Below are 27,553 nucleotides of genomic sequence, written 5' to 3'. Positions count from 1 at the left end.
CTGGGCTCTGAGGACCTGCACTGAGCCCGATCCAGCCCTTCCCTGGAGGAGCTCATGGTCCACCGGGGCAGGCAGTCTCAGAAGGGATGACATGCTAGAGCGAACGCTAATAACTGGAATGTACTGAATATTTATGATGTACCAGCCACCACGCTAAACGTAGATTACCCCTCACCATGAGCCGTCATTACCTCCGTTTGATCCTCCTGTGGAAACTGAGGCACACAGAGGTTGGGAACTTGATGAGGGCCCCCAGCTGTTGAGGGATATGAGTGGGAGCAGGCAGGATCTTCCTCACCCAGCCAGGCGGAAGGTGGTGCCAGAGTGGAGACTGGACAGGTGAGCAGCAGTAGGAGGGGACAGGAAAGGGAAGCAGGAGGGACAGGGGCAAGGGGACTGGGTTCCTCTGGAATTCCCTGCTTCCCCAACACTCATGCCCTGCCAGCTTACTGGCTGGGCTCTGGAGATTCAGAGGTGGGCATACCAGTAGAGTGGCCCCTAACTGGGAAGCACAGGGTTCCCTCGGGTGGAGCAGGAGGCGGCACCTCAAGGAAGTCTTCCCAGAAGAAAGGACATCTAGGCTGGCTGTAGAAAGCAGGTGGAAATGGGTGGGGTTTGGGAAATGTGTGTGGGTGGAAAGATAGAGAGTTCCAGGCTGAAGGAATAACTGTGGAAAGGTGGTTCAGGGAGCAGCAGGGAGACCAGGGTGGCTGGAATACGAGCGAGGAGCTAAGACTGAGTCAGGCCACACTGGAACCAAGGCCATGAAGGAGGGTGCAAAGTTCTGAGGGCAGTGGAGAGCCACCAAGGACTTCAAATGGGGTGGGGAGTGGCCAACAGTCCAGGTGTTCTGTCCAGTGTCCCCAGCGCAGAGCACAGCAGCAGTGGTGGCTCCCGGGGTCAGGTGGGCATGATCCCCACCTCAGCAGCTGGTGCTAGAACCAGGTGATGGCCAGTAAACAGCCTCTTTTGCCCTCTATGAGAAGCCCAGCAAGCTGCTGCCTCCCTTCCCCCAACCCCTGCAAGTGGAGCAGTTCCCAGATTGAAACGGGCTGGGCTCCCCAGTCACTGCAATCTCTTCATCCACAATCCCTTGGCTCTGGGTGGCAGCCATATGGCTCCGGGGGGAGTCCCAGACCTCTCAGCTCCCTAAGGCTCTTCCCCAGGGCCCTGAAGGACCATGGAGGTTCCAAGGAGCGCCTAACCAGACTGGGAGTAGGTGAGGCAAGGTTACCTTTCCTCCCCTCACTGTAAATTATGTGCTAGAAGGGTGATCCTCAAAGAATCTCCCCCTCAGTCTAGAAGCCTTGATCGAGAATCTGAGCAGGTGACTGGTCATCCAGGCTCCACCTGGATACCTCCAAAGACAGGAGCGCTCACCACCACAAATCCATCACAGGACAAGTCATCAACTCTGAGAGTTGAACTGTAGAGGCATGACATGAGCTCCCTTACATTCCAATCATGGTCAGCCAAAACTGGAAGACACTTTCCTTCCACAGGAGTTAAACCAGCTTGGTACAGTGAAGAGGCACTAGGAGCAAGGGAAGCCCCGCAGGGTTCTGAATCAGAAACCCATGTTCCAGTCTTGACTCCACAGCTTCCCAGCAGGGTGGCTTGGCCAATTATCTCCCCCTCCCTGAGCTCTATTTTCCTTCTCTGTAACTCCAACTGCATAGTCCAATATGATAGTCACTAGTCATAAATGGGCTACTGAACCCTTGAAATGTGCAACTGAAGAGTTTAACTTTTTTAAGAAATTAATTTAAAACTTTAACACCTGAAGCAGTGTAAACATTTTTACATTGATTATGTACTGAAATGATAGTATTTTGGATAGACTGGGTTAAATAAAGTATTATTAAAATGAATTTCACAAAAAAAAATGAACTTTACTTTTTTTTTTTACTTAAAATGTGACTACTAGAAAATTTAAAATTTTACAATTGTAACCTACCTTGTAATTCCATAGGGCAGCACCAACTTAGAATGTTTTTTAAGGATTGAATGAGGTGTATGTTCAGGTGTTTGGGGACATTTAAGGTCCAGATAAATTATGGTTTCTGTGGCTGCCTGGTACTCCAGGGATTGTGTTTTCCATCACACCAGTAACACAAGCTTATTCTAGAAATAATAGAGAACATAGACAAACAATACAACAGAATGAAAATCAACCAAAATTCCACCTCCCAAAGAAAGCTACTGTAAAATCTCTCTTGCTAGTAGGCTTTTTTCTGTGCATATCCATGCGAGTCCTCACAACCCTACCACAGATTATAGGTTCTCAGAAAGGTCACTTCAACAGCTTGGCTGGAAAGCCTGAGACCTCAGAGGAGCCCACTCTGGTCAGAGGCAGGACCCTGAACTTGCTTTCTTGTTAACATGAGTCCCTGGAGTAGCCCACGTGCATGCGGGGTCCAGGCTTTCCTCCTCCTGAGATCCCGGTCTCCTTCGCCTCTGCCAACTCCCATGGTCACCAACCTGGAGGCTCTGTCAGCTTTCACCAGCAGCTCCCTCCCCGCGAGCTCCTGCCTCCCCTCTCCAGTCAGCAGGAAAACCCTTCCAGTTTGGAGGTTTCAGAGGGGAACTCCTTGGAGGCCAGAGGATGGAATTCTTCCCATGTTATCCATCAGCCCTCTCCTTTCCAGAGCCCCTGGGTTGGGGCCTCTCTTGCTGTATGTAGAATCTATACTCCCTCCCTTCCCGCATCCTGGTGGGTCCCTGAGTTGGAACCACCTTTGTGTCAGACCTCGTCTTCTTCAGAGTGGCCTTCTGAGGAGCCCTTTGCCCCTTTCTGTGATCTGATGGTCATGGACACGCCTCTCGTGCACAATCCCCCAAGCATGTCTGTGCAGGGCATCTGGATCCCAATCCTGGAGAGGGGCCTCTGTCAGAGGAGGCTCTGGGCCTCCCCACAGGGCTACAGACTAGCTCACACCTTACTTTTTTCCATCTAACCTTCAATAAGAACATCTTTCCAATGACACCGTCGCTCCTAACGGCTGCTTAGAACGCCACTGCGTGGGTATGCTGTTACTTATTTTTTTTTAATATTTTATTTATTTATTTGACAGGCAGAGATCACAAGTAGGCTGAGAGGCAGGCAGAGAGAGAGGAGGAAGCAGGCTCCCTGCTGAGCAGAGAGCCTGATTTGGGGCTCCATCCCAGGACCTTGAGATCATGACCTGAGCTGAAGGCAGAAGCTTTAACCCACTGAGCCACCCAGGCACCCCTATGCTGTAACTTTTAATCTAATTCTGCATTGATAAATTAGGGGCCTGAGTCCCGATCTAATTCTTTTCTTTTAATTTTTATTTGACAGACAGAGATCACAAGTAGGCAGAGGCAGGCAGAGAGAGAGGGGGAAGCAGGCTCCCTGCTGAACAGAGAACCCGATGCGGGGCTCAATTCCAGGACCCCAAGACCATGATCCGAGCCGAAGGCAGAAGTCCAACCCATTGAGCCACCTAGGGCCCGAGTCCCGATCTAATTCTGCATTGGCCTTCTTAGGCCGGCCCCAGGTGTTTGCTCTCATAAATATCACTTTAGGGTCTCTCCCAGTACACGTAGATGTTCTCAGATTTAAGTTCTCCCTTTTCAGACAGCCAGCAAATTCTCCTGGATGAATCATACTGGACCCCACCTTTCCCTCTGTCCCCCTTGGCCTGGCACTCAAGGCCACACCCCCCTCCTGAGCACAGTCTATATCCCCCATAACCCTGTTTCTGATTTGACCTGAGCTCTGACCACACTGTGCCCACACTTGCCAGCCTCCCTGTTGGCTGCTGCTGTCTCACTGCCTGGGATATCTGCCCCATCTCCAAATCCTCCTCATCCTCCCAAGAACCACTAAAATGCCCCCTCCTCTAGGACATCCTTCCTGACTCTCCTAGCTAGAAGTGATCCCTTCCTCCTCTAATACAGATAGCACATCCTTGTCCTCTTGCCTATGGTACCAATGCAGCCACCCTGGCTCCTGTTTTCTTGGGTCCAGGTTTTCTGATTTCCTTCTGTGGACTCAGGGCATGGCATGGAGTGAGTATGCATTAAAGACATGAATAAATACATCAAGGAAAGAGGACTGGAGTTAGGGGCCTGCGTTCTGATTCAGCTGGCCACTAGTGTTCCACGCGACCTCAGGCAGGTCATCCTCTCAGGAACCCCACTTCCCTGTGAGCAGTTGGACTTGGCTGTGGGGGATTTGTTGTAGTCAGGGGGTTGTTTGGCCTGGGGCTTGTGTGCTGGCCCCAAGCTGGGGATAATCTCTCTGGTGGATCATAATCACAGGGCAGCCCCCCATTTCCCTTGCCTACACAATCCCATTATGAGCCCTTCAGGATTTATGCCTGAGACCCACCCTAAGCCCATCACTAACATATGGCCTACTGGCAGACAAGGGATGAAAGGAGATTGTAAACATACATCCATTCATTCATTCATTCACTCACTCACTCCTTCGTTCAGCAAATGGCTACCAAGCTGCACGTGACTGGGACCCATGCCCACCTCTGCAGACCCAGGAATGAACAGACTCCAGCCAGGTCTCAAACAGCAGGCAACTCAGTGCGGTGGGCAGAGGACTGCCCTGGGCCTGTGGAAGCTCAAAGAAGGAGTCTTGTCCCCAGCCAGTGGTCAGGGAAGGCTTCCTGGAGGGGATCCTTGAACTGTGTCTTGACAGAGCGAGGAAGAGCATGGCACTCAGGCAGCAGCTACAGCCCAAGGTGGGGTAGAAGTTTGCTATGCTCTGGGCTGGATGGGGGGTGCTGCCCCGCCTGTAGTCTAATGACAAGAGGAGCAGGATGGGGAGGGATTATCCACTCTTGTTTACATGATTAAAAGCAGACAAATACTTCCTTTATCTGGAAGAATGAAAGGGCTTTGGGGGAAAATCCTTTTGGCAGCAAAGCAAAGCACAGGCAACTCCTTAACTAATCTCTCAACCCCACCCTGCCAACAGCCGGGAGGACAGCAGCTCCGGGGCTGACCCTCGCTGAAGGCCCAGAGCTCAGGGCAAGGCAGGCAGGGGTGGGGAGGAGCTGGGAGTGGGGGAGACCCATAAGCCCTCTCAACACAAGCTCCCAAGACAGTGGCAAGGGGACCCAATCTGGACCCAGGCGGTAGCCCAAGATGGCCACAGGGTGGCGCCTCGCCAAGAAACCCGCGGCCCTGTTTCAGAGATGGGATCCTGATGCCCAAAGATATCCCCCAGGCAGAATCAGGACGGGACCGAGCCCAGGGCTCTAACTCGCTGCCATCACTAGTTCATTCAGTAAGCCTGCAGTAACCCCCTGTGCAGTGGTGGCCCTGAAAGCTCATGCTGCACACGCATTGGGGACACACAAGAAAAGTCACACCTGCCCCTCTCCTGTCCTCAGTCTCATGAGAGAGACAGGTAGACAGTGATAGACAGGGTCCTGACAGAGGCCAGGGGCTGCAGAAGCCCCAGAATGGGGTCCTAACCCCAGGGACAGGCAGGCAGTCCACAATGTCACCAGAGAGGTGACACTGCGCTTGGTCTTACCTAGTGAGTAGCACTCAGGCAGAGTGGAGGCACCTGGGAATGACGCCGAAGGAAACAGCAGTGGCAAAGGCCTGGAGGTGTGCATGAGTATGGCTGTTGTCCCTGGACATGGCCCAGAGGACAGAGCAGGAAACCAGGCTGGAGGGGCCATAGGACTGAATTGCTGCGGGGGGGGAAGGAGGCCCACACGGTCACTCCAGCTCTGTGAGGGTGCTGGGCAGAGCCAGGGGGGTGGGAGTGGGTCCACCTGAGTGCCCATGCCCCCCACCCCCAGACCCTAACCCATGTCGCTCTCCCAGCTTGATGTCTGGCCTTGCATCCCTGGATCCCAAGACCTCCAGCCGCCTGGGCGTCCTCACTGTGGCGTACTACCTGTGGACCACCTTCGTGGCTGTCATTGTGGGCATCATCATGGTCTCCATCATTCACCCGGGTGGCGCAGCCCAGAAGGAGATGACAGAGCAGAGTGGGAAGGCCATCATGAGCTCTGCTGACGCACTGCTGGACCTCATCCGGTAAGGCTCACACAGACGCCCTACTAGGGAACGCCAGGCCTGGGCTGGGGCCACAACTCCAGAGGCCTGGCCCTGCGTGTCTGCCGGAGGCCCCATAGGTCACAGGGAGGGGGTGCTTGGGGTCTGCTCTTGATTTCTTGTGGCCACAGTGTCTCTGTCCCCTCAGCCCCCATGCTGTCCACTGGATTCACACTGCACTGCCTGCCTCCATCAGACTGGGAGCACCTCGAGGGCAGGACAGGGGTCGGCCCCCTGGGAGCCACACCCCAGCATGCAGCCTGGCCCTGGGCCGGCATCAGCAGGTGTTCCCTGACTGACTGCTTGCCCGTGTGCACCCAGCCTCCACTGGGGAAGGCCATACATCGCTACCCCACCATCTTTTCCTTGCTGGTCCCCCTCTTGCAGATGAGGGAGTGATGCTCAAAGAGATGATGTGACTCTTCCAGGGTCATCCAGCGGGCAAGTCATGGAGCCAGGATTCATCCTGGGTCTGATTTCAAGGGAGTGATTTTTGCCTGGTGGTGCCCCTGCCTCAGCCCCATGGACATGGCTAACCAGCGTCCAGGACCTGAGCCCTCCTTCCAGGAAAGTTCTGTAGACCCAGCAATGCCTCCAAGTCTGAACCCCTTTTTCCAAGACTCCATGCTGGCCATGCCTCTCCTCTACATCACTCATTCACTCTTGCCAATGCCTGCCCTGTGCCAGGCACTAAGCCTGGCCGTAGTCCCAGAGGAGAGAAAGGTTCATGAATAGAGAGCAACAACTGTCTAGGTTGGGAGTCTCAATGAGGGAGGCATGGTCTGTGGGAAAGTGCAAAGAGCAGGCTCAGGGGAGGCAGAGGGAGGGATGAGTGGCACGGGCCAGGGAGGCAGGAGCCCATTCTTCGTGGAGGCAAAGGTATGCAAAGGTCCTGAGGAAAGCATGGGGAGAAATCCTCACCCACTCAGAGTGACTGGAGCACTGGGGCAAAGGGGAGTAGACAGTCACTGCTGGGGAAGCGAAGGGGTCCTATCATGAAGGACAATGTGACTCATTGGCTGAAAACTGAGGCCATAGGAAATTGGCTTGAAACAGAAGCGGCATGATCCCATTCAAAAGGCTCACTCCACAGCAGAGTGGGGGTGAAAGGGGGGCAGGGGGAGGGGAGGAGGACAGGCAGGGAGAGGGACACGGTGCCAGCCCTGGGCACAGGGAAAGGGTAGACTGAAGGCTGTCAGAAGCTAAAACCAGCCGGAGCCAGGCAGGACAGAAGGTTGGAGGAGAGTTGGAGGAGGCAGCAGTGCTGATCCCGATGGCGTGAACACCCAGCTGTGAGATCACTAAGTCACATGACAACGCTGGGGCAGGTGGGGACATGCTGGGGAAGGTGTCCACTGGTGGCTGGCTGGCTGGCTGGTGCATCTGAGTCTTTGGGAGAGTCTGAGCTGGAGACAGAGGAGGAGGCTGCCCAGCTTGGGCTACCTTCTCTCATTCTCTCACATCCTGCATCCAGTTTGTTGGCAAATTCTGTCAGCTCTACCTTCTAAATACTACCCCAGACCTTGTCCCTTCTGTCCCCCTGTGCCAGGCTCACCCTCTCCCCAACCACTCTCACCTCTCACTAGAGGGTCCAACCGCAGCACCCTGCTTTCTGCTTCATTCGGGTCTGGTCTCAGCACAGCGGCCAAAGGGATCATGCTCAGGACGCCTCACGTCAGCACACCGCGCAGTGCTCACTATGGCCTACAGGCCCTTCCTTCGTGATGCCTCTACCATACCCCCACCACCTGTGACCTCTGCTCCAACTGTCTCTCCCCTCCCTCCAGCCCCGCTGGCCTCCTGCCCTTCCCCAAATGCCCATGTGATCCCATCCTCATCACAGCCTCTGCCTGGGTTGACCTTCTTGCCGGGGTGCATGGCTCCTCCCCTCACTCCACCCCTGCTCTGTGTCACCTCTTCAGAGGGACCACCTAACCTCCGTCACCCTCTCTCCTCACACTCCTCTTTACTACCTGTCATTATCTTGTCTGTGTGTGTTTTTTATTTCTTCTTGTGTCTCCCCCACTGGAGTAACATACGTTCCATGAGGGCTAGATCTTTGCAAATCTGTTCCCTGCTGCATCCTGGAGCTGAGAACAGTTCAGAGGAGGTGCTCAGTGTTTGCTGAAGGCAGGTGTGCGACATAGGGTCACCGATGGGGCTGGGTCAGAGCCGGGACAGGAGACTCACCTGCTCAGGGAGAAGATCCAGACTGTGTGGCTCCGAGGCCCACGCTGAGCCTCAGCCCCAGGGCCATGGTGGAGGTTTGTGTAGAGCTGACAGGAGCAGCAGAGGGCCAGGAGGGGCACCGGGACAGCAGGTATCCTAGAGGCTGAGGGAAGAGGAATTTTGAGAAGCTTCCTTTCTGAGATCCATTATTTCTAAGAGTTGGTGGCTATGATTCATTCTTTCTTGGATTCAATGATTTGAAACAGCCTTTCTTCATGGTGGAAGGAGCTGGTGCTCGGGAGTCCCCGCCCTCGTCACCATGGCCTCCCTGCAGGGGGCTGAGGGCTCCGGATCAGACACACGTGTCAGAGTCAAATGTTCCAGGAGTGGCTCCTGCTCCTGGTTGCTTTTCACGTGGTGAAAATTGATCCTTCTGGTTTTAGACTTTTCCCCAGTTGCTCTCAACCCCAAGGCAAGTTGTTTTGCAGAGCTGAGTGGTTAGACATCACGGTCGCTGTTTCTCAGAGAGTGGGGCTGCAGAGAGAGGTCACATGGTTCCTGGGACGGGGAACCAGAACCTTGGGGATAGGAAGTCTTGTCACAACTCTGTCAGTAAGGCTCAATGTGGCCCTTCCAGGCCTTGGTTTCCCCAGTGGTTTTCAAGATCCCTTCTACCTCTGTGGTTCTGAAACACAAAGGCCTACACACCAGTGAGCAGAAACTTCTGGAGGTGGGTTCTGGGAGATGAGGTTGGGAGGACAGTGCAGAACCCAACCTCGAGGATCTTGAACCCAGGCTAAGGGGTTGGCTGTTCTGTTAGAAACTGGAAGCTGGTGAATAGGGAAGGATGGACTGGGGTAGAGCAAAGTGGTCAGGATATGACTGGAGGCAGGAGGATGCCCTATTTGGGGTGCAGTCACCTCTGGTCCATTCACTTTCTCCCCCTTATAAGGCATCTGCTCTGGACAAAGACACTGTCCAGAGAGGGGGCAAACTCAAGTTCTAAACCAGGCTGTCCTCTGTCTTAGGACAGACACTCACGGGAACTCTGCCTAGATGCTCTGACCTTCCAAGAAGCTGTGCGGAAAACGAGAACACCAGGACCCAAGGTCCCAGGGCCCCCCTCACACTCACTGTGGCCCAGAGCAGGCGGACAGTGAGTGTCAGTAACTGAGGGAGAACAGGGACGGCCAAAGCAGGGAACGGGAAAGTGCAGGCAGCTGTAACCCGTGATAAGTCAGAGAGATGCAGGGGCTCAATGAGCAGTGGAGTAAGGCCAGCGGCGTACCTCAGGGCCAGGAAGATATGCAGCCCTCTCTCAAAGAAGATTCCAAAGGAACACAACAGGCCATGTCCCCAGACTACTCCCTGAGACATGAATTCATTTCCCAAGGCTCCAGGAAACTGACGTCTGCTCACAGTGCAGCCTCACAGAAAACCACCCACATGAGAGGCTGCTAATCAGAGCGGGCCCCCTTCTTTCTTTCCAATCCTATTAAAACACCAGAGAGATAAAGTAATCACTTGGCTCTATTTACAGCTCCCAGTTACCCTGTTAAGGGATGGCATACAGCCCTCAGGGGCCATGCTTGGGGGTTGGGGACATATGGATTAGGGGCAAGTTTGGAACATCACAGTCTTGGGACTTTGAGTAGGTAAGGAGAGGGGCTGGCAGGCTGTGGCTCTGCCCCAAGTGCATGTGGGAAGGCCCAGGCCAGAGGGTGTGTGTACTTGATGGGCATGGCTGCTAATGTCTCCCAAGCACGTTCCGTCCACATTGATGCCATGGGGAACACAGGCCTCATGGGGCAAATAAGAAGACTTCCCATGGGCACTCATCATCAAAAGAAAATGTTGTACATTTTCCTGTTTAATAATCAAAAGTATAATTCTTCATTAAAGCCTAAAGGATATGAGTTCATCAATTGTGAGTATGAGCCATGTGTATTAGTTAGGGATTGCTATTGGCAGCTAGTTAAGAGAAAGCCAGAACAGCAGAGGCTGAACTGTGGTAAAGGCTTTCATTGTCTCCCAAATCAGCAGTCCAGAGATGGGCAGTTTGTGGGCAGGAGGATCCCATGCTCCCCCACCATGTTTACTACTTGGCTTTTATCATCAGTGTGTCTCATGTTCCAAGAAGGTTGCAGAAGCTCTAGCTATTACACCCATGTTCCAAGCAGAAAGAAGACAGTTGAAGAAAAGGATCAAAGGGTCCTGGCTGAGCAGGCACCTTTTCAAGAGTTTTCTGAAAGCACCACCCATGACTCCCACTTCATCTCCTGTGCCACCCCTTTGGCAAGAGAGGCTGGGAAATAGGGTTTGACGGCAGAGCCCCACTGGTCCCATAACATGCTGGGTCTCCTATTGGTAAGGAAGGAGAGAATGGAGACTGTGTAGGCAACCAGTTGTACTGGCTACAACACACGTTTTAAATTATTCTAATTTTCGGGACACCTAGGTGGCTCAGCGAGTTAAACGGCTGCCTTCCGTTCAGGTCATGATCCCAGGATCCTGGGATGGGAGTCTTACATCAGGCTCTGCTTGGCAGGGAGCCTGCTTCTCCCTCTGCCTCTGCCTGCCAGTGCACGCTCTCTTGACAAACAAATAAATAAAATCTTTTTAAATAAATAAATAAATCTAACTTTCAAGGGGATTGTAAAGAAATGTACATTTTAGGTATAAGCTCCATTTGGTCTCTGACAACTTGAACGCTCCAAGTCTTTGCTCAGGCTAAAGCAGCCTTCCTGCGAAGTTTCATTAGTAAACCACCTTGTAAGTCCTTTGTATCTCAGAGGTTGTGCCCAAGAGAGATTTTCAAACTCTGAGCCATGGGAACTGCCTGAGTATCCTTTCCTCTGGTCACGAGGGCCCAAGCCCAGTGGATCAGTACATTCTGGCAGCTGTGTGTCTGGTGAGCCCCCAACGCTAACCCTGGCTTTGGGGCTTTGGGTCTGATTAATGTCAAAAGCCCTTGTAGGCAGATATTATCCTGGTGGCAGGAATCTGCTTAAAACTGCAGGCACTGGTGGGGGGGGGGGGGTGTGTTATTTGAGCTTCTGAGATCCCAGTCCCTGGAATCCCCAGTCTCCTCGGAAGCCTGCTGCTTCTCTCTCGTGACAAAGCTAAAATTAGTGGGAAAAGCCAGGACCCACTCTTTCTGTCTTGCTAGCTCTTTCTAAGCTCCCTTCCTCCTGCCATATGCTCACATTGAACCTATATTTTAGCAACAGTGAAGAAAAAAAATATAGTTTCTGCTTTCCATCAGCGACTGCTGGGGTGTAAGGTTAAGAAGACATGCACACCCATACTCTCGTATATAATTCCAGGCATGGATGAGCAGAGTCTTGAAAGCCAAGAGATTTGCCACGAGCAGGCCCACATGGCCTGTTTGAGAAAATGCAAGCACACAAACAAAAATCTTTGTGAACACCTCTGATTTAGGAAAGATTCCTGGAAGTGGATTATAAAGACAAAGATGCAAGGGGACTTGCAAATTTCCTTACAGAAGCCGGGGCTGGGGGGCTGGACATGTCACCAAACCTGCTCAGTATTGAGTACTGTCATCAAAAAATCCTTTACCAGTTTGAGAGGTGAAAATGTCTAATTTATCGATGAAGGTGAACATTTTAGAAAAGCATTTTTGGGCTACTTACGGTCTTTTGTGAGGTGAATTGCCTGGCCATGACTTCCCATCATTTTTCTCTTGTGGTCCTAGTGTTCCTGTGGTCCCATTATTTATGCAGCAAATATATGCCGAGGGCCTGTTACGTGCCAGCCAGTCTTCCAGTCGCTGGGACCCAGCAGGGAACAAAACCGAGCTCTCAGCCTTCCAGGAAGCTGGTGTTCTGGAGAGAAGAGACAGTGAACAAGGAGACAAAGACAATATTTATAAAAACTCTTTCTAGATTTAGGATGATAATACTTTGTCACACAGTTTCCCTAGTTTGTCATTTGCTTTATAATTTTATTTGTATTTGAATGTGTTTTAGAGAACTTCTCAATTTAGCTTTTTATTCTGGCATAATTGTTAAGTATACCGAAAAGTTGCAAACACAGAAGAGAGAGTTCCCACATACCTTTCACCCAGCTTTCCCTGATGTTAGCAGCATACATAACGATGGCACAGATGTGGAAACTAAGAAACTAAATTAGTATAACACTATTAACTGAATTACAGACCCTGTTTGGATCTCACTGGTCTTTCCACTGTCTTTTTTTCTGCCCCTCCCCCCCCCAATTCAACCCAGGATACCTTGCTGCACTCAGAACATTCTTAATTTCTATTTGATATTTTTTAATTGTTTTTTTTTTAATCTTAGATGGTCCTTTCATATTCTGAGATCTGAAAAAATACTAACCTATATTTTCTTCTAGCTTTTTATGGCTTCATTTTTTAAATTATTTATTTTTTTTAACCTATCTGGAATTTATTTTGATGCAAAGCATAAATAGGGATCTAACTTTTTTAAAAATTTAAATAGTTGGTTCACCTACACAGTACTCTATGACAAATCCTTCCTTTCCTCACTGATCTGTGAAATTACTTTTATCAAAAAACAAAGTTCTCAGGGGCACCTGGCTGGCTAGTCGGGATTGCGTGGGACTCTTGATCTCAGGGTCATGGCTATATACCTCCATGTTGGGTGTAGCAATTTCTAAAACAAATAAATACACTTTTTTTTTTTTTAAATGAGGCACTTAGATGTACTAGGTTCTATTCTCCTAATTTTTCTGTTGACAGCTGTGTCAATATTACACCATAAATTCTATCTTTATACTGTACATTGATATCTGGTAGGACAAGACCTCTCTTCCTTTAGCTTTATGAAAATAATGTTAATAGGAATTCTGATCTCATTTATGTGGCAGGTCCTGTGTTGGGCACCACAGATAAGATAGGAACCACTGACTTTTCTGGGAGGCCAGGCTGGGGGAGGGTGCAGACTGGTAAGCCAGGGCCACACTGCAGCACTCTGGAGTGTGGGTGACCCCCAAGGAAAGGCCTACAGAGTCGGCCAGCAATCAGAGAAGGCAGGGCCTCTGACTGGCTGGAGTAGGAGCTAGCCAGAGAAGCAGGAAGGACACTGTAGGCAGAAGGAACAGTGCAGACCAAGGCCTGGCTGCTGGAGAAGTATGCAGTGTTTCTAGGGAACCATATGCAATTGGTGTTGGAGTTTTGAGTACTGGGGATTGGGAAGGATGGGGGTTATGCGTGATTGGTGGTAGGAAGAGGAAAGGTCAGAGGGAGGTGGGCTAGGTCATGGAAGGCCTTGCCTGCCAAGGGAGGTGTTCAGATGACCCCATGGACCTTCCTGTCCTGGCCTCTGGAATTCTTCAGTAACTGACTCTCTTCCCAGGAACATGTTCCCAGCCAACCTGGTGGAAGCCACATTCAAACAGGTGAGTGGGTCCCAGGGCAAGGGAGCGGGGCAGCCATGGCCAGCCTGGGCCAGGCTGGGGGGTGTCAGGTTTACCCAGCAAGTCTCCCTGACTCCTGGGCTGGAGAGCAGGGGAGGTGCGGAGACCGAAATCCTTACAGTCTCCCCTGGCCAACCCCTACCCATGGTTCCAGCTTCTCGGGAAGAGAACTGACAGGGTTGGGGGAGCCCCCCATGCTCTAGGTTCACCCCCTGCTCACACACCCTGAATCACTGGGTCCTCACAGTAAGCCTGCACTCCGTGCGCCAGTCCCCTGTCCCCAATGAGGAAACTGAGGCTGGAGGATCAGAAGGATTAAGCTCAAGGTTTTATTTTATTTTTTTTAAGGATTTTATTTATTTATTTGACAGAGATCACAAGTAGGCAGAGAGGCAGGCGGCGGGGGGCGGGGGGAGCAGGCTCCCCACCTAGCAGAGAGCCTGACTCAGGGCTCAATCCCAGGACCCTGGGACCATGACCTGAGCCGAAGGCAGAGGCCTTAAACCACTGAGCCACCCAGGTGCCCCAGAACTGCTCAAGGTTTTACTGCTAGTAAATAACGGTGCTGATCAGGAAAACCAGGCCAATCTGGCATCTAAGCCTGCTTTCTCTTTCTTTTTAAAATAACACTTTTTGGGGGCAACTGACTAGCTGAGTCTGTTAAGCCGCTGCCTTTGGCTCAGGTCCTGATCCCAGGGTCCTAACCCTCTTCCTCTCCCCTTGCTAATGTTCTCTCTCTGAAATAAATAAATAAAAATCTTTAAAAAATAAAATAAAATAAAATAAAACAAAATAACCCTTTTTCCCAGGAGCAAGAATACTAATCATGCTCAGTGTAAAATATTAGGAAAATAATCCAAGTACAAAGTAGAAAATAAAAATCATTTTTTGTTCTAGGACCAAGCAACAGTCGGTACTAGGTGGGACACTTCTAGTCTTTTCTCTCTGCTTAAATATGTTTTGAAAAAACAAAATCAGGATAATGGTGCACAGATGGTGTGTATCTTGCTTTTTCCCCACGCTCATTATAGCATGAGCATTTGCCCTGGTTATTAAGTGTTTCTTAAAATACTGTATTTGTGGGGATGTAAAAGCCCATGGTGGGGCCATTCCTCCTTTCGGTGGGCTTTAAGGCTGTATTCCAAGTGTTTCCTTTTTGGAAAAAATGATGGTAAATACCCTTGTGTGCCAATATTTGTCTGCCCTTCTCATACTTTCTAATTCTTTACCCCTCATAAAATGTCGGCTTGTTGGTTGACAATCCTTGCCTGTGCTGGGCCCTGCATTGGGAGCAAGGACACAAAGGAAGAGGCTGAGGGTTGGAGAAAAGGCTCCAAAATAAGAAGCTGTGAAATCTTGAGCTAATCACTGTATCTTTCCCAATCTCCTGGGCCTTATCTATGAAATGAGCCAGAGAGTAACCGGCCCTGAATGCTAGACGAGGTAGTTCTGATTTTATCCCAGTGGTGATGGTGAATTATTGAAAGTGTCAGAAAAAAACACTGAATGTTGCACGACCTCATGCCTACCTGGAATGCCCTTTCTCTTTTGGCAAAGTCCTACCCATCCTTCAAGATATCCCCTTCTTTGTGAAGCTGTGAAAAGGCAAAGTAGCTCACTCCCTTTCCAAAGCTCTCAGTGCAGAATTCATGTCCAGTTCATCTTTGCTTCCCTGGCATCCACCACAGCATGTTCAATGTTGGAATGATGATGACGATAGTGGTGGTGGCGTAACAGTGGCAATGGCCACATAAGGGATCCCACACGCCAGGCGCTGTTCTAAACACTTCACGTATGTTGTCTCATTTAATCTAACAAGCTAGGTACGACTGTGACCCCCATTTTAGAGATGAAGACACTGAAGCACAGAAAGTTGAGGGCCCATGTATTTCCTGAGTGGTTCCCCCATCCCACCCCCCAGAAGGCCTACCTCATTGACACCATGGTGTTAGGAGGATAGAAGACTCCCTGTTTGGGCTCCTAGTGCCCAAGGAGTGAGGGGGAAAGAGCCAGGAATGCCTGGGCAGAGGAGGAAAGGAAGACGCTTGGAGGTTCAGTTCCTCCCAGATGGATCTTCTTCTCTTTAAGAAGGCTTGGGGCAACCTGAGCTTTTCAAAGAGAAGGTCCAAGTTTCCATCAGTGGCAGGGAGGGCTGGCTGGCAGTTAGATGGAGGGAAAATGGATGCTTGGGAGGGATAGATGAGTGAATGGAAAATTATCTGGGTAGAAGAGGACATGGGTAGAGGGGAGCCCAGATGGGTGCAATGTTGCAGAGAAGAAAGAAGATGGAAGAAGGCTTGGGGAGACACATGGCTGGGGAGTATGTCCATGGCTGAAGGAATCTCAATTTTCTTTTTGGTAAAATCTTGGTAATACTCTTGGCTACCTCACAGGGTTATTGTCAATCAAATAGTTCTTGACCGCATACAAAGGTGCCTCCAAGACGTTATTATTGTTGTTGATGATGATATTAAGAACAGTATTTGGCCCTGACTCCTTCCTGGTTGGGGTGTTGTCCACTAGTACCGCACCAAGACCACCCCCGTTGTCAAATCCCCCAAGATGGCATCCGAGGAAGCCCCTTCTCGGCAGATCCTCATCTACGGGATCCAGGAAGAGAATGGCTCTCATGTTCAAAACTTCGCCCTGGACCTGACCCCACCACCTGAGGTTGTTTACAAGTCAGAGCCTGACACCATCGATGGCATGAATGTGCTGGGCATCGTCATCTTCTCTGCCACCATGGGTATGTGCTGCCCTCCCCCACCCCCGGCAGTGGCCTGGAGCCAGTCCCCTTCTGCATCCATCCTTTGTCACCTATACCCACTGATTGAATAACCTGGAATCTCCCATCTTCCAAGTGGTTCTTTTCTCTCCTATCCAGTGGAGTGGCTCAAGTCCCCATTCCATTACTGAGAGGTGTCTCCAACCCTCCCCCCCTGCTGGAGTCAGGGTTCCTCACCTGGAATTCTCCGTCCCTGGGTGCTAGTCAGCTTCCGGGGGTGTCAGCTTGCGCTTAAAGATGACCATCCCTTGGACTCCCTCCCAGCAGCCTGTTCCATTTTACTGAGGTCTGGGGATCCTGGGGTAGGGTGAAGGGAGGTTACAATAAAGAACAGGAAAAATCTAAAATGCTCTGTCATCACCATCTCTCTAAAGCCCCCTTATTTCTTCCTTCCATCTCCCACAGGGGCTTCTCACTGACCAACTGCCTCCTCAGACATGTATGTGTCCTTTCTCAGGGCCCACAGTTGGCCTCCCTGACCACACCCTGCCCTTTGCTACTCTTCTCTGGGAGCTGCCAGGACCCCCAACCATAGGCTATTACCATGAAGCGAAGTGAAGCTTAACTTGCAAAGGCCAAAAAAAAAAAAAAAAAAAAAAGGTATTCTTTTTCTTAGAGAGGGCCCCAAACTGTATAAGCTTCAGATCCCACAAAACCTATGGGCCTGCCTCTGCCAGCAGTGCCCTCGCCACCAATACCAAAACACACATACACAAAACCCTTCCCCTTCTTGGGGACAAGCCATCCAGAACAATCTAGCTCGTCAATCCTCATCTTGTCCTTCTAAACCATGTCAGAGGTCATTGTGAGTCTTACTCTAAAATTGGCATCAACCTCCCTCTTCATTCTGGGATAAGGGCCTGGGAGAGCCTCGCCTACCTCCCTGACTTCTCCACAAGGTTTTCTCACGGTCCCCCGGTTGCTCACACTGGATAGCCGGGCACCATTTTCTGCCTCAGCCTCTGCCTTAGCCCACATCCAGATCTGTCAGGTCTACCTCTGAAACCTCTCTCAGAGCCCGCATTTCCCTCTGCCCTCTGCGAGCACTGTGGTTCTGCGATACCGTCATTTCTCACCTCGTTTCTGCAAGAGCCTCCTGCCCCGGTGTGTCCTCCTCACTGGCTCGCAAAGTCCTGCAAAAAGCCTCCAGTGGCTCTCCAGCGCACTCGGAAAGGGGGGCCCGAGCCCCGCAGAGCTCTGAACGACCTGGCCCACTCCCCCACCCCCAGCTCCTCCGCTCCCGCTTTCTTTCCCCCGCCCGCCATGCTGCCTTTCAGTTTCCGGTTTCCAGTTTCCGGTTTCCGGAAGCCGCCTCCCGAAAGACTTTCCCACTTCCTGCCACCTGGCTGTTCCTGTCCCTAACTCTCTCCTGCAACTTTCCCATCTTTGCAGCGGATGAAGGTCTACATTAGCATCGTGTCCCTAACCCCCTAGACTGGTCAGGTGCCCCATGTTCCTCCTTAAATGTTTGCCCTACTGCAGTTATCTATCTGTTTCTGTTGAAGTCACCCAGAAGCTGGTGTGAGCTCCATGCAGGCACAGATGGGCCTGGCTTGTTCTGCATTGATCCCACAGCCCACCACACGGACTGGTGGGAGCAGGCACGCGGGAAAATCTGTTGGAGAGATGGGTGGATGGCTGGATGAATGGATGGGCCATGGGGGATAAGGAAACTCTTATCGTCTTGGCTCAAAGTTCAGGCACACAGAGAGGCCAGGGCCTCAGGGACCTGAGTGTCTGACAGGGTGGTGCTTGAAAGTGCTCACAGCACATCTGGTCATCAGTCCCCAGTGGACAGTCCTCCTCCCCAGCCACCTCTCTTAGAGGTGGGAACATATAAACAGGACGTCTGCTGGCAGAGCAAGAGAAACCCCAGGACCCTTAAACTCAGTTCACTAAGTGTTAACTGGATGTGTGTAACTGCCCACCTGTCAGTCTGTGTTTGTGCATGTGTGCCCAGGTGTGTATGCACATCTGTCTGTGTGTGCCCACATCTGAGTGTGAGCACGCACACTTGCACAGCTGCTCCGGATGGGGCTTTGGTCCCCTCCACACAATCTCCTCTCCCAGCTCCTTTATGGTGTTGGGATGTGGCTGATGTTAAGACCTCATTGACCTTAACTATTGCAGGAGGCCTCTTGCCACACCCTGGGTCCTGTGCACACTAGCACCCAGACAGCCAGAGCCCTTAGGTGCCTCCAGGGAAATTTAAGTGGAGGTTGATTTAGCCAGGGAGGGATAGAGCTGGCAGGTGACCTGGGTCTGAGCCCAGCCAGCCTTTGACAGGCCAGACAGGTAGGGCTAGGCTGTGTTACCTCCAACTTGAGCCTCTCCTACCCATAGCAGCAGGGCCTGCATGTCATCCCATCACCATCTGATAGCTCTTCTGTGGACAGTGTGGGCTCAAGGCTTCTCGGGCAGGGAAACAGCCGCTCTCTGGAGTCATATAGGCCAGGGTTCAAATCCCAGCCCTGCTTCTCCCCAGCTGAGCTAGGAGTGAGTCCCTCCAAGCACACTGCCAGTAAGCTTTCCAAGGGTAACCACAGAGTGCTTTTTTTGTGTCACCAGAAGGGACAGCTGTCCCTTCTCACTGTTTCAGGAGCGGCCTGATGGTGCTCCTGGAGGTAAGGGAATAATAGGGGCTCCAGGAAAGGCTTTATTATTCCTTCCTTTGCTCCTTCAGTCATTGGGTGCTTATCATTGAGCACCTACAATATGCCAGCAAAGGCAATTCTGTTGTTGCCCTCACAGAGCTAACTTTCTGCTGGAGGAGACAGGAAGGAACAACAGACAACTGGAAAATAATAGTTATAAGTTATAATAAGTGATATAAATAGATCAGAAAGAGATGAGACAGAGCAGAACAGGGAATGTGCTGAGGGGCCTGGCGGGTCTTCAGGCCGTGTGCAGAGCTGGGCGGCCAGTGTTTCAGGCACCAGGTCCTACGTCGGCAAAAGCCCTGCGTCAATGAGAAGCTTGATGTATTCTAGAAACACAAGGAAGGCCGATGATGCCAGAGCATAGTGAGGAGGTGAAAAATAGTGCCAGGTGGAGGTGGGAGGTGTGGGCAGGGGTCAGATGCATTGGGGCCTGGAGCAGCAGGGAACTTGGTGATGGTCTGAGGGCTCAGGGAGCCAGTGGGAGGTGTTTGGCAGGGAGCCTTTTTATGGAAGAGAGGAGGACAAGAGATTCCTGGTCCAGTGGTGGAGACTGAGGAGAAGGAAGGGAGAGGTGGAGGGAAGCACTGGTATGTCAAAGGCTTCTGGGAAGTTGGCCGAGGCCTGTGGGCTCCATGCACATGTGGCTCTGTCCCCACTCTGCCACCAGTGTGTGCGGGTGCACCTCTGCATCTGTGGAATCCATGATAAGTTTGTGTGTTCCTACCCCTGCAGGCATCATGCTGGGCCGTATGGGTGAAAACGGAACCCCTCTAGTCAGCTTTTGCCAGTGCCTCAATGAGTCTGTCATGAAGATTGTAGCGGTGGCTGTGTGGTAAGCCTCATGGGGGCAGGAGCGCCCTCTTCTGCCTTCACCCCGCCCCCTTCCAGCCCTACCTTGTGCCCACAGAGGGGCACACAGTCCCTTCCTCTGCTTTCCTAACGTAAGCTACCCAGGAGGCTCAGGCCTGGCCTGTGGCCTCCAGAGCTAACACATTTTCCGTCAGATTCCACCCCCCACCCCCCCCCACCCCCAGCAGCCCTGACCAGGCCTCGTTCCAGCTCTGGCCCTGTCCTTTCTGGCCTAGTCAGGCCCATTGGAAGAAAGTTCCAAGCAAATCGTGGCCCTGCTCTCCTGGCCCAGTTTCCCCATCACATGGAGTCTCATCAGCTCAGCTTTTAGAGAAGAGGAACACTGGAAGCAAGAACCAGCTGCCGCTCTTGGTTCAGAGCTCAGGACTTAGGAATCTTCTAGTCCAACCGTTCAGATGGGGAAATGCAGAGGCCTGCCGGAGGTCACGCATGAAGTCTGTGGCACTGCTGGGTTGGAAGGAAGGCCTGCTGAGGGCAGGGCACTCCTCAAAGGCCTAGACAGGAAGGCACAGAGGCCAGAAGTTGTGCAGGGCTGGGCTGGTTGAGGGTCAGGGTACAAATGACGCTATTTGCTGGGCATGTTGGTACACGGTCTCATTCAGTCCTCACGGGAGCCCCAGGAGGCTCAGGGGGCCCTGGGCCAGGAAGCGATGCGGTGCTGAGGCTGCCTGGGACCCCTGCCTGCCTGGCTCTGAGCTGGCTGCCGGTCCACACCCTGCCCCCAGGTACTTCCCCTTCGGCATCGTGTTCCTCATCGCTGGCAAGATCCTGGAGATGGACGACCCGACGGCCGTCAGAAAGAAGCTGGGCTTCTATGCCATCACCGTGGTGTGTGGGCTGGTGGTCCACGGCCTCTTCATCCTGCCCCTGCTTTACTTCTTCATTACCAGAAAGAACCCCATTGTGTTCATCCGCGGCGTCCTGCAGGCCCTGCTTATCGCACTGGCCACCTCCTCCAGGTAGCCCCAAGGGATGGGCAGGGTAGGGGATGGCAGTGGCTGAACTCTGTTCATCTGTCCAGGCATCACATGTCCATAGCCATGGAACCATGGCAAGTGTCCGTACGGCCCACTCCACAAACCTGGAGGTACCTATGCTAATGAGACCGATTCCTTTTTTTTTTTTAAGATCTTATTTATTTATTTGACAGACAGAGATCACAAGCAGGCAGAGAAGCAGGCAGAGAGAGGGGGAAGCAGGCTCCCCGCTGAGCAGAGAGCCTGATGCGGGGCTCAATCCTATGAGATCATGACCTCAGTAGAAGGCAGAGGCCCAAGCCACTGAGCCACCCAGGTGCCCCGAGACCGATTCTTTAAGTGGATTGCTTGAGGTCCCACCTGCCCACTGAGAGGCAGAAACCCCTTATTGCCTCTTAACGCCTTTCCCTCAGCTACTACCTGCGTTTCTAAGACCTATTCAGTCCAGGTGGGTGTGGCTTCCGCACACCTGGGGTTGGGACAGCTGAAGAGGGATGAATCTATAGTTGCTGTCTCCTGTTGCTCCTTTTGGAGTCGGGCCCTGCATTGTTTAGGGACTTGGCCCATCCACAGCCAGGAGGACACCCTGGCGGGATGCCCTGTCACAACCTGGACAGTGTCACTAGCCAGTGGGGATTGGAATCACGGTTCCATCACCCACTGGCTGTATGGCTGTGGGCAAGTCACTTGAGCTCCCTCGGCATCCATTCCCTCACTCAGAGATTGGGGCTTATGGTAACCCCTGCCTTGTAGGGTTGCTGTGGGAATGAGTGGAGATAACCCGCCACAGGGCAAGAAGGCTGGTCTGGGCTAGATGAGATAGCACCTACTCTCCAGGGTCCCAGTCCACAGTGGAGCCCAGGGGGTGGGAGTCATGCAAAACCGCTGTCTACATTGGGGGAGAAAGTGCTCTATACTCCATGAAGAAGGGGTGGTTTTCCCCACAGCAAATGTCCTAGCTAAGTCACCTGAGCTGGGGCCTGTGTCTCTCTGGAGCCAAAGTCTAGCTCTTCCTTCTAGCTCTTATTGCCTTCTCTTCTCTGGGTCTCACCTTCCCAGTCTGTCAAATGGGAACGAAGGCTACCACAGAGCTCCTTCCTCAACAGCCACATGACCCCTCCCTTGGCAGCTGAAGCACCTCAGGAAGCACTGAGGAGGAGCACAGCCCCAGGGAGGAGCCCCAGAAGCCTCATCCAGGAACCTCCATGCAGGGCAGGGCCAGGAGGCAGAAAGGAAAGACCAAGTCCCAAGTGGCTGCCAGCCCCCAGGCCATAGGCCACAGGCCAAGCCCTGCTGCAGTCAGGAGCCCTGGACCATCTCCTGCTTGGCAGGAGCCATAGCCTCGGGCCCAGCACACTGAGAAGTAGACATGGGCCCCCAGGCAGTGGCCTGTGGCAGAGGAAGGGCCTGGGGCCACACCAACCTGAGTGTTCCATCTCAGCACAGCCACCAGGAGCTCTAGTCGCAAACACGAGAACAGCAGTCACAGGGGCCTCCGCTGCCTGCATGCTTGCAAAGTCCCGGACACTGTTCGAAGCGCTTTCTCCTTGAACCACCCTAATAGTGCTGTGATCTAGGTATCGTGTGGGACAGGGAGACTAAGGCACTCACAGGTTGAGGAAGCTACCAGAGCCACTTGGCTAGTGGGCGGCTGGAATCGAAATCCAGCAAGTGGCCACTTCATTTAAACGTGGCACAGCGCTGTGATTCCAGGTCAGCCCCTTGTGTCCTTTGGACTTCTGTTTCTTCATTTGTGAGACAGTCTCAAAGCCCATCTCTGACAGGAAGTCGAGAGGACCGGAGGAATGTGTAAAGCACAAGCCTGGCACGTAGTAGGTGCTCGGCTGGTGGTAACTCCTTTCCCAACCCGTTTCTCTTGGGCGTTAGGCCTAGGCAGGCCCGGCTGGGCCACTGATCACACACTCCCCAAGGATGCCACTTGAGATCACTGCAAACTCCTTCAGCCTCTTCTCCCCAGTGATGGGCAGGCTGCCTGGGTTGGGGGCAAGATTCCTGCCCCGGCAGGAAGGCAGCCCAGAGGCCCCCAGAGGAGGGTGGTGGGCAGACACTGGGCCCTCTGCCCACAGCTCAGCCACACTGCCCATCACCTTCAAGTGCCTGCTGGAGAACAACCACATTGACCGGCGCATTGCCCGCTTTGTGCTGCCTGTGGGCGCCACCATCAACATGGACGGCACCGCACTCTACGAGGCCGTGGCTGCCATCTTCATTGCCCAGGTCAACAACTATGAGCTGGATTTCGGCCAGATCATCACCATCAGGTACACACCCATACCCAGTGCGGACTGGTGGGGGGAGAGGAGGGAATTGGAAGGGCCTTCAGGATCCTTGAGCTCCCAGATCTGGAGGGGGGTCTCTAAGGTGCAGAGTAGGGAAGACATTTGTTCCAGGCCACATAGCAAGTCAGTGCTGTGGCTGACACGTGACCTGGTGCCAGTGACTCAGGGCTCCTTCTCCAGCAGCGCCCTGCAGAGGGGGAGCTCTGAGCAGGCTGGGAAGCTGAGGCCCAGAAGAGGTCCTGCAGTCTGGACATGCAGGGCAGAGAGGGGGCTGCAGGCAGGCACAGGGCAAGCAGAGGCTAGGGATGGGATGAGGGACTGCTAGTGTGGCCAGAACTGAGGGAGGGGTGCTGGGGTGAGGGGCAGGGGCCGTGGGGAAGGCCTTGCGTGTCAGCCCGAGGACAGAAGTCTGGCCCTGGGAACCAGGCCCCAGAGGGAGGCTGGGCAGAGAGCTATGTGCTGGTTGACCTGACTCTCTGGTCAGCTTCCTGGACCCCTACAGAGGCAGTGGCTCCAGGCACAGGCTTCTCCACAAACTCCTCAGGAGGTTCTACTGAGGCCCTGGATGGAGGCCATTGGGCCAGAGGACCTTGAGCAGGGCCACACCCCACCCCTCCACCGCGAGAACTTCCCACTGTGGCTTCCCTAACAACCCCTGCCCCATATGGCTGTCCCCAGAGACCCTGGCATTCTGGCTTTCTTCTTGGGGCCAGGGCCCCAGCAGCGAGGCCTGCCTCCCTTGCTCCTCCTCTTCCTCTACCTGCCCCTTCTGCAGCATCACGGCCACCGCAGCCAGCATCGGGGCAGCTGGCATCCCCCAGGCTGGGCTCGTCACCATGGTCATCGTGCTTACCTCTGTGGGACTGCCCACTGACGACATCACCCTCATCATCGCTGTCGACTGGGCTCTGTGAGTGGGGTTCACCTGCCCCACCCCTTAGGCAGCCCAGGGAACGGCCGTGGTGTGGCCTAGTGGGGGTGCCTTGCTCATGGACACCAGCCCAGCTACATAACTTGTGGGGCCCAGTGTTCAAAACTGAAAATGTGCCTATCCCTGTTCAAAAAGGATAAGGAACTTCCATAGGGTGGGAGCTGAGCATTAGACCCAGCCCAGGCCCTTCTAAGCATGGGCACGGTGATGTGCCCATTGAAGACAGCCGTGGGTCAACCTGCTCAGGCACAGCCCCCCAGGGGGCTGGTAGGTTCAAGAGGACTAGAAAGTCACCTTGCTGTGGGCTCTGGCCTGGTTGCTGGCCGCCAGTGCTGCTGGGGTGAGCACTGCCCTCCACCAGCAACCCCTAGGGAAAAAAAGAAAGTAGTCTCTGCTCACTGGCCACTTTGGCTCGCTAGGGACCGCTTCCGCACCATGATTAACGTGCTGGGGGATGCACTGGCCGCAGGGATCATGGCCCACATCTGCCGGAAGGACTTCACTCAGGACACAGGCACTGAGGTGAGAGTAGAGCCTCCCCCAACCCACCCTCCTACTACCCCACCCTCCTACCCTCCCCACCCCCACTGAGAGGGCAGAGCTGGGTGGGAGGCAGGGCCTCAGGGCAGCCTTCTGCCCAGCCCTCTGGCCTTGGTCTCTGTATGGGGGTGACTGAGTCCTCTAGCAGCTGCTTGCTGAGCCCTCACTGTGGTGGTAGATCATAGGAGGAGCCGAGGGGAGCAAAGGAAGAGAGAGCCCTGCCCTCAGGGAGCCTGGACCCTTGTGGGGAGGTGGTATTTGTTCACCAACCAGCTTCATTTGGGCGGCACAGGGCTTTGTGGTTCTCAGGGCTCCTTCCGTAACTCTGTGGAGCAGGCTAGCCCACTCCATGGGGGGTCAGGCAGGGGAGCCACCGACTCCCTTGCTGGAATGTGTGGTCCCTCAGAAGGAAGGCTCAGAAGCAGGACAGAGTGGAACTGGGGCCCAGAGAGGGCCTGGGTGACCTCTCAAGGTCCCACAGCACATCTGTAGGAAAACCAGTCACATGGTTTGCTCATTCCATCCACCCTAGCGTCTAACCTCACTTCTTCCTGCTGCTACTGAGGCCTGTTTCCCCTCCCCAGAAACTGCTGCCCTGTGAGACCAAGCCTGTGAGCCTCCAGGAGATTGTGGCAACCCAGCAGAATGGCTGTGTGAAGAGCGTGGCTGAGGCCTCAGAGCTGACTCTGGGCCCCACCTGTCCCCACCATGTCCCCGTCCAGGTGGAACAGGACGAGGAGTCAGCTACCACCTGTCCAGACCACTGCACCATTGAGATTAGTGAGCTTGAGACCAACGTCTGAGCCTGCAGGGCTGTGGGGTCCCAGGGAGGCCTCCAGGCTTGGGGCCAAGGGCAGGATCTCAACACACCTACTTTTCTGAGCACCTGATGGGAGCCAGGCTCACACACTCTTCCCACCCTCGAGAGGTCAGAATTAGCTCCACTCTTCAGACAATGGAGGCTCAGAAGAGCAACACTGTAAGTGGGAGCCTCCCCTGGAGAATGAAGAGGTAGCATGGCCCAAGTCCCGGCTGTGATATGTCTACTGTGATGACCTAGGAGGGCGGCAGGCAGGGGCTACCTGGGCCCACTTTCCAGATCACACGGTTAAGGCTCTGTGAGCTGAAAACACTTGCCCCAGGTCTCTGAGCAAATAGTGCCAGGGCCAGGACTCTAACTCAAGTCTTTCAAGCCTTGGCCACTCCTTCCCAGAGGATGGGGGCCTGCAGGGCCAGAGGCGAAGGGTCTCTGCCCCACCTCCAGAAACTCTGCCACTGCCTTCAGTTTATGAAGACACAAGAGTAGTCTGGTTCTGCCCCAGCTGTGTCCCTGCCCAGGCCCATCCCCCTCCCTGCCCCACAACACATGTCTTCGACACACAGCTCTCCCCGAGGATGGCCCAACCCAAGGCCAAGTCCCACTGCCTGCCACGTGCCACAGCCCATCCCACCAGCTGTCTCTCACAAAACTCAGCTGATGTGGAGAGGGGATGTCTTCAGAAGAGCCGCAGAGACCCTTAGAATCATCTGGGCCAGCCTCCCATGGGTTAGGTGGGCCAGCCAGGACTAGGGAGGCAGGTTGGCCTGGGATGCTTTGGTCAAGCTGCCCCTGGGACCCTGGGGTCAGCCCTCTGATGAAGCAGTGTTAGATTTTCTACTCCTTTCTGTGTTTGCAAATTCATGATAACTAAATAAAGGTATTTTGTTTTTCAAGTCTTGTGGGCGTAGCGACCATACCATGGCCAGCATTTCTTTATTGGGGTAATATCAGCTTGTCACTGTGCAGACTGGCCCGACTGGGCAGCCAGTGTATGGTCAGACCTGTCCCTGCAGCCAAAGGATAGACAGGTCTAGCTGGCCTGGCAGCAGACAGGCCTGCCCAGGGAAGCCAGAGAGCAAACGAGCTTGTCCTGGGGGCTGGAATGAAGCCAGACCTGTCTGAGCTGTCATATGCAAGAGGCAGAGTATGGTTTCCCTGGGGGGGGGCTGGCTCCACAGCCATAGTGCGCACAGACCACAGAGAATAGTCCCCACAAGAGAGACAAATTTCCTCGAATAGTCTGGCTCCCTTTGGTGAATGCTTTGCTTTCAAGGAGGAGACGTGCCCAAAGACATTTCCAGACTCTATCCCTCATTCTCCTCAGCCCTAGGAGGCCTCCAGGAGGCTCACAGGGGACATGGAAGAGCCCCAGCCACACAGCCTGTTCTGAATGTGCTCTGGGGAGAAGATGCAGCTTTGGGGTCTTGCACAGAGGAACCCCCAGGAGACCCTGAAATGGGGGGTGGGGATGGGCATCCCAAAGTCCCTCAGAGACTCAGCAGGGCACTTGCCCTCCCACCTCCTGGTCCTAAACTACTTCCTATCCTCCTCCCAGGCCTGTAGTCTGAGGAGTCCATGAAGGGCCCTGATCCTAGGATCCCTGTTCCACTGCAGGGCCAGGAGCTAAAGGGTCAACCATGGGAACATCTTTCCCCCCATTAAGGCCTAAACACTGAAGAGAGGTCAGAGGTCAAGCTATCAGTCAGTCCCACAATCATGTGGACTGGCTTAAAGACTCCTTCCCCGTGTCACCTCTCTAAGGCCCTTTGAGCAATGGAGCCTGGCCCACCCCAAGGCAGGAATCTGCTCTTCCTTGGGTTCAACAGGAGCATGCTTACCTGTGTCCAGGAGCAGGAGGGCACTACTTCCTGGGCACCCCTCCACTGTGGGGCGGCTCTGCTCGTCAGAGTTCCTTCTTTGTTCTGAGCAAGGTGCTCCCCCTCCGGGTTCCAGCTCTGGCCCCACTGGGGGCGGTGGGAGCACCAGGCATGTTCATTACTGCTTCCCCAGTCAGGCTTGCAAAGACCTG

At 53.4% G+C, this 27,553-nt stretch overlaps 1 protein-coding gene and 1 long non-coding RNA gene across 2 annotated transcripts in view; one reads left to right on the top strand and one right to left on the bottom strand.

Annotated features, from left to right (window-relative positions):
* Positions 1-26,417, top strand: part of SLC1A7 (solute carrier family 1 member 7) — a gene marked incomplete at its 5' end in the record, with an annotated part of 43,895 nt that extends 17,478 nt beyond the window's left edge. The window contains 9 exons of the mRNA XM_082688452.1: positions 5,821-6,036; positions 13,581-13,623; positions 16,165-16,387; positions 19,819-19,918; positions 20,682-20,915; positions 23,021-23,215; positions 24,009-24,143; positions 24,584-24,686; positions 25,289-26,417. Coding sequence (XP_082544578.1) covers positions 5,821-6,036; positions 13,581-13,623; positions 16,165-16,387; positions 19,819-19,918; positions 20,682-20,915; positions 23,021-23,215; positions 24,009-24,143; positions 24,584-24,686; positions 25,289-25,507 — 1,468 coding nt within the window. The 3' untranslated portion in view covers positions 25,508-26,417. The remainder of the gene's footprint in view (positions 1-5,820; positions 6,037-13,580; positions 13,624-16,164; positions 16,388-19,818; positions 19,919-20,681; positions 20,916-23,020; positions 23,216-24,008; positions 24,144-24,583; positions 24,687-25,288) is intronic.
* LOC309843158 lies at positions 1,986-12,064 on the bottom strand. Its single transcript, XR_014299977.1, has 3 exons — positions 11,877-12,064; positions 8,245-8,386; positions 1,986-2,124 (listed from the first exon to the last, which is right to left on the bottom strand). It is a non-coding gene; the product is annotated as an uncharacterized lncRNA (long non-coding RNA).
* Positions 26,418-27,553: the final 1,136 nt, after the last annotated feature.

This window comes from Mustela nivalis (genome assembly GCF_964662115.1).
Source record: "Mustela nivalis genome assembly, chromosome: 10".
Classification (NCBI taxonomy): Eukaryota; Metazoa; Chordata; class Mammalia; order Carnivora; family Mustelidae; genus Mustela; species Mustela nivalis.
The sequence above is the reverse complement of the archived record's forward strand: the minus strand, read 5'-3'. Positions and strand labels throughout refer to the sequence as shown.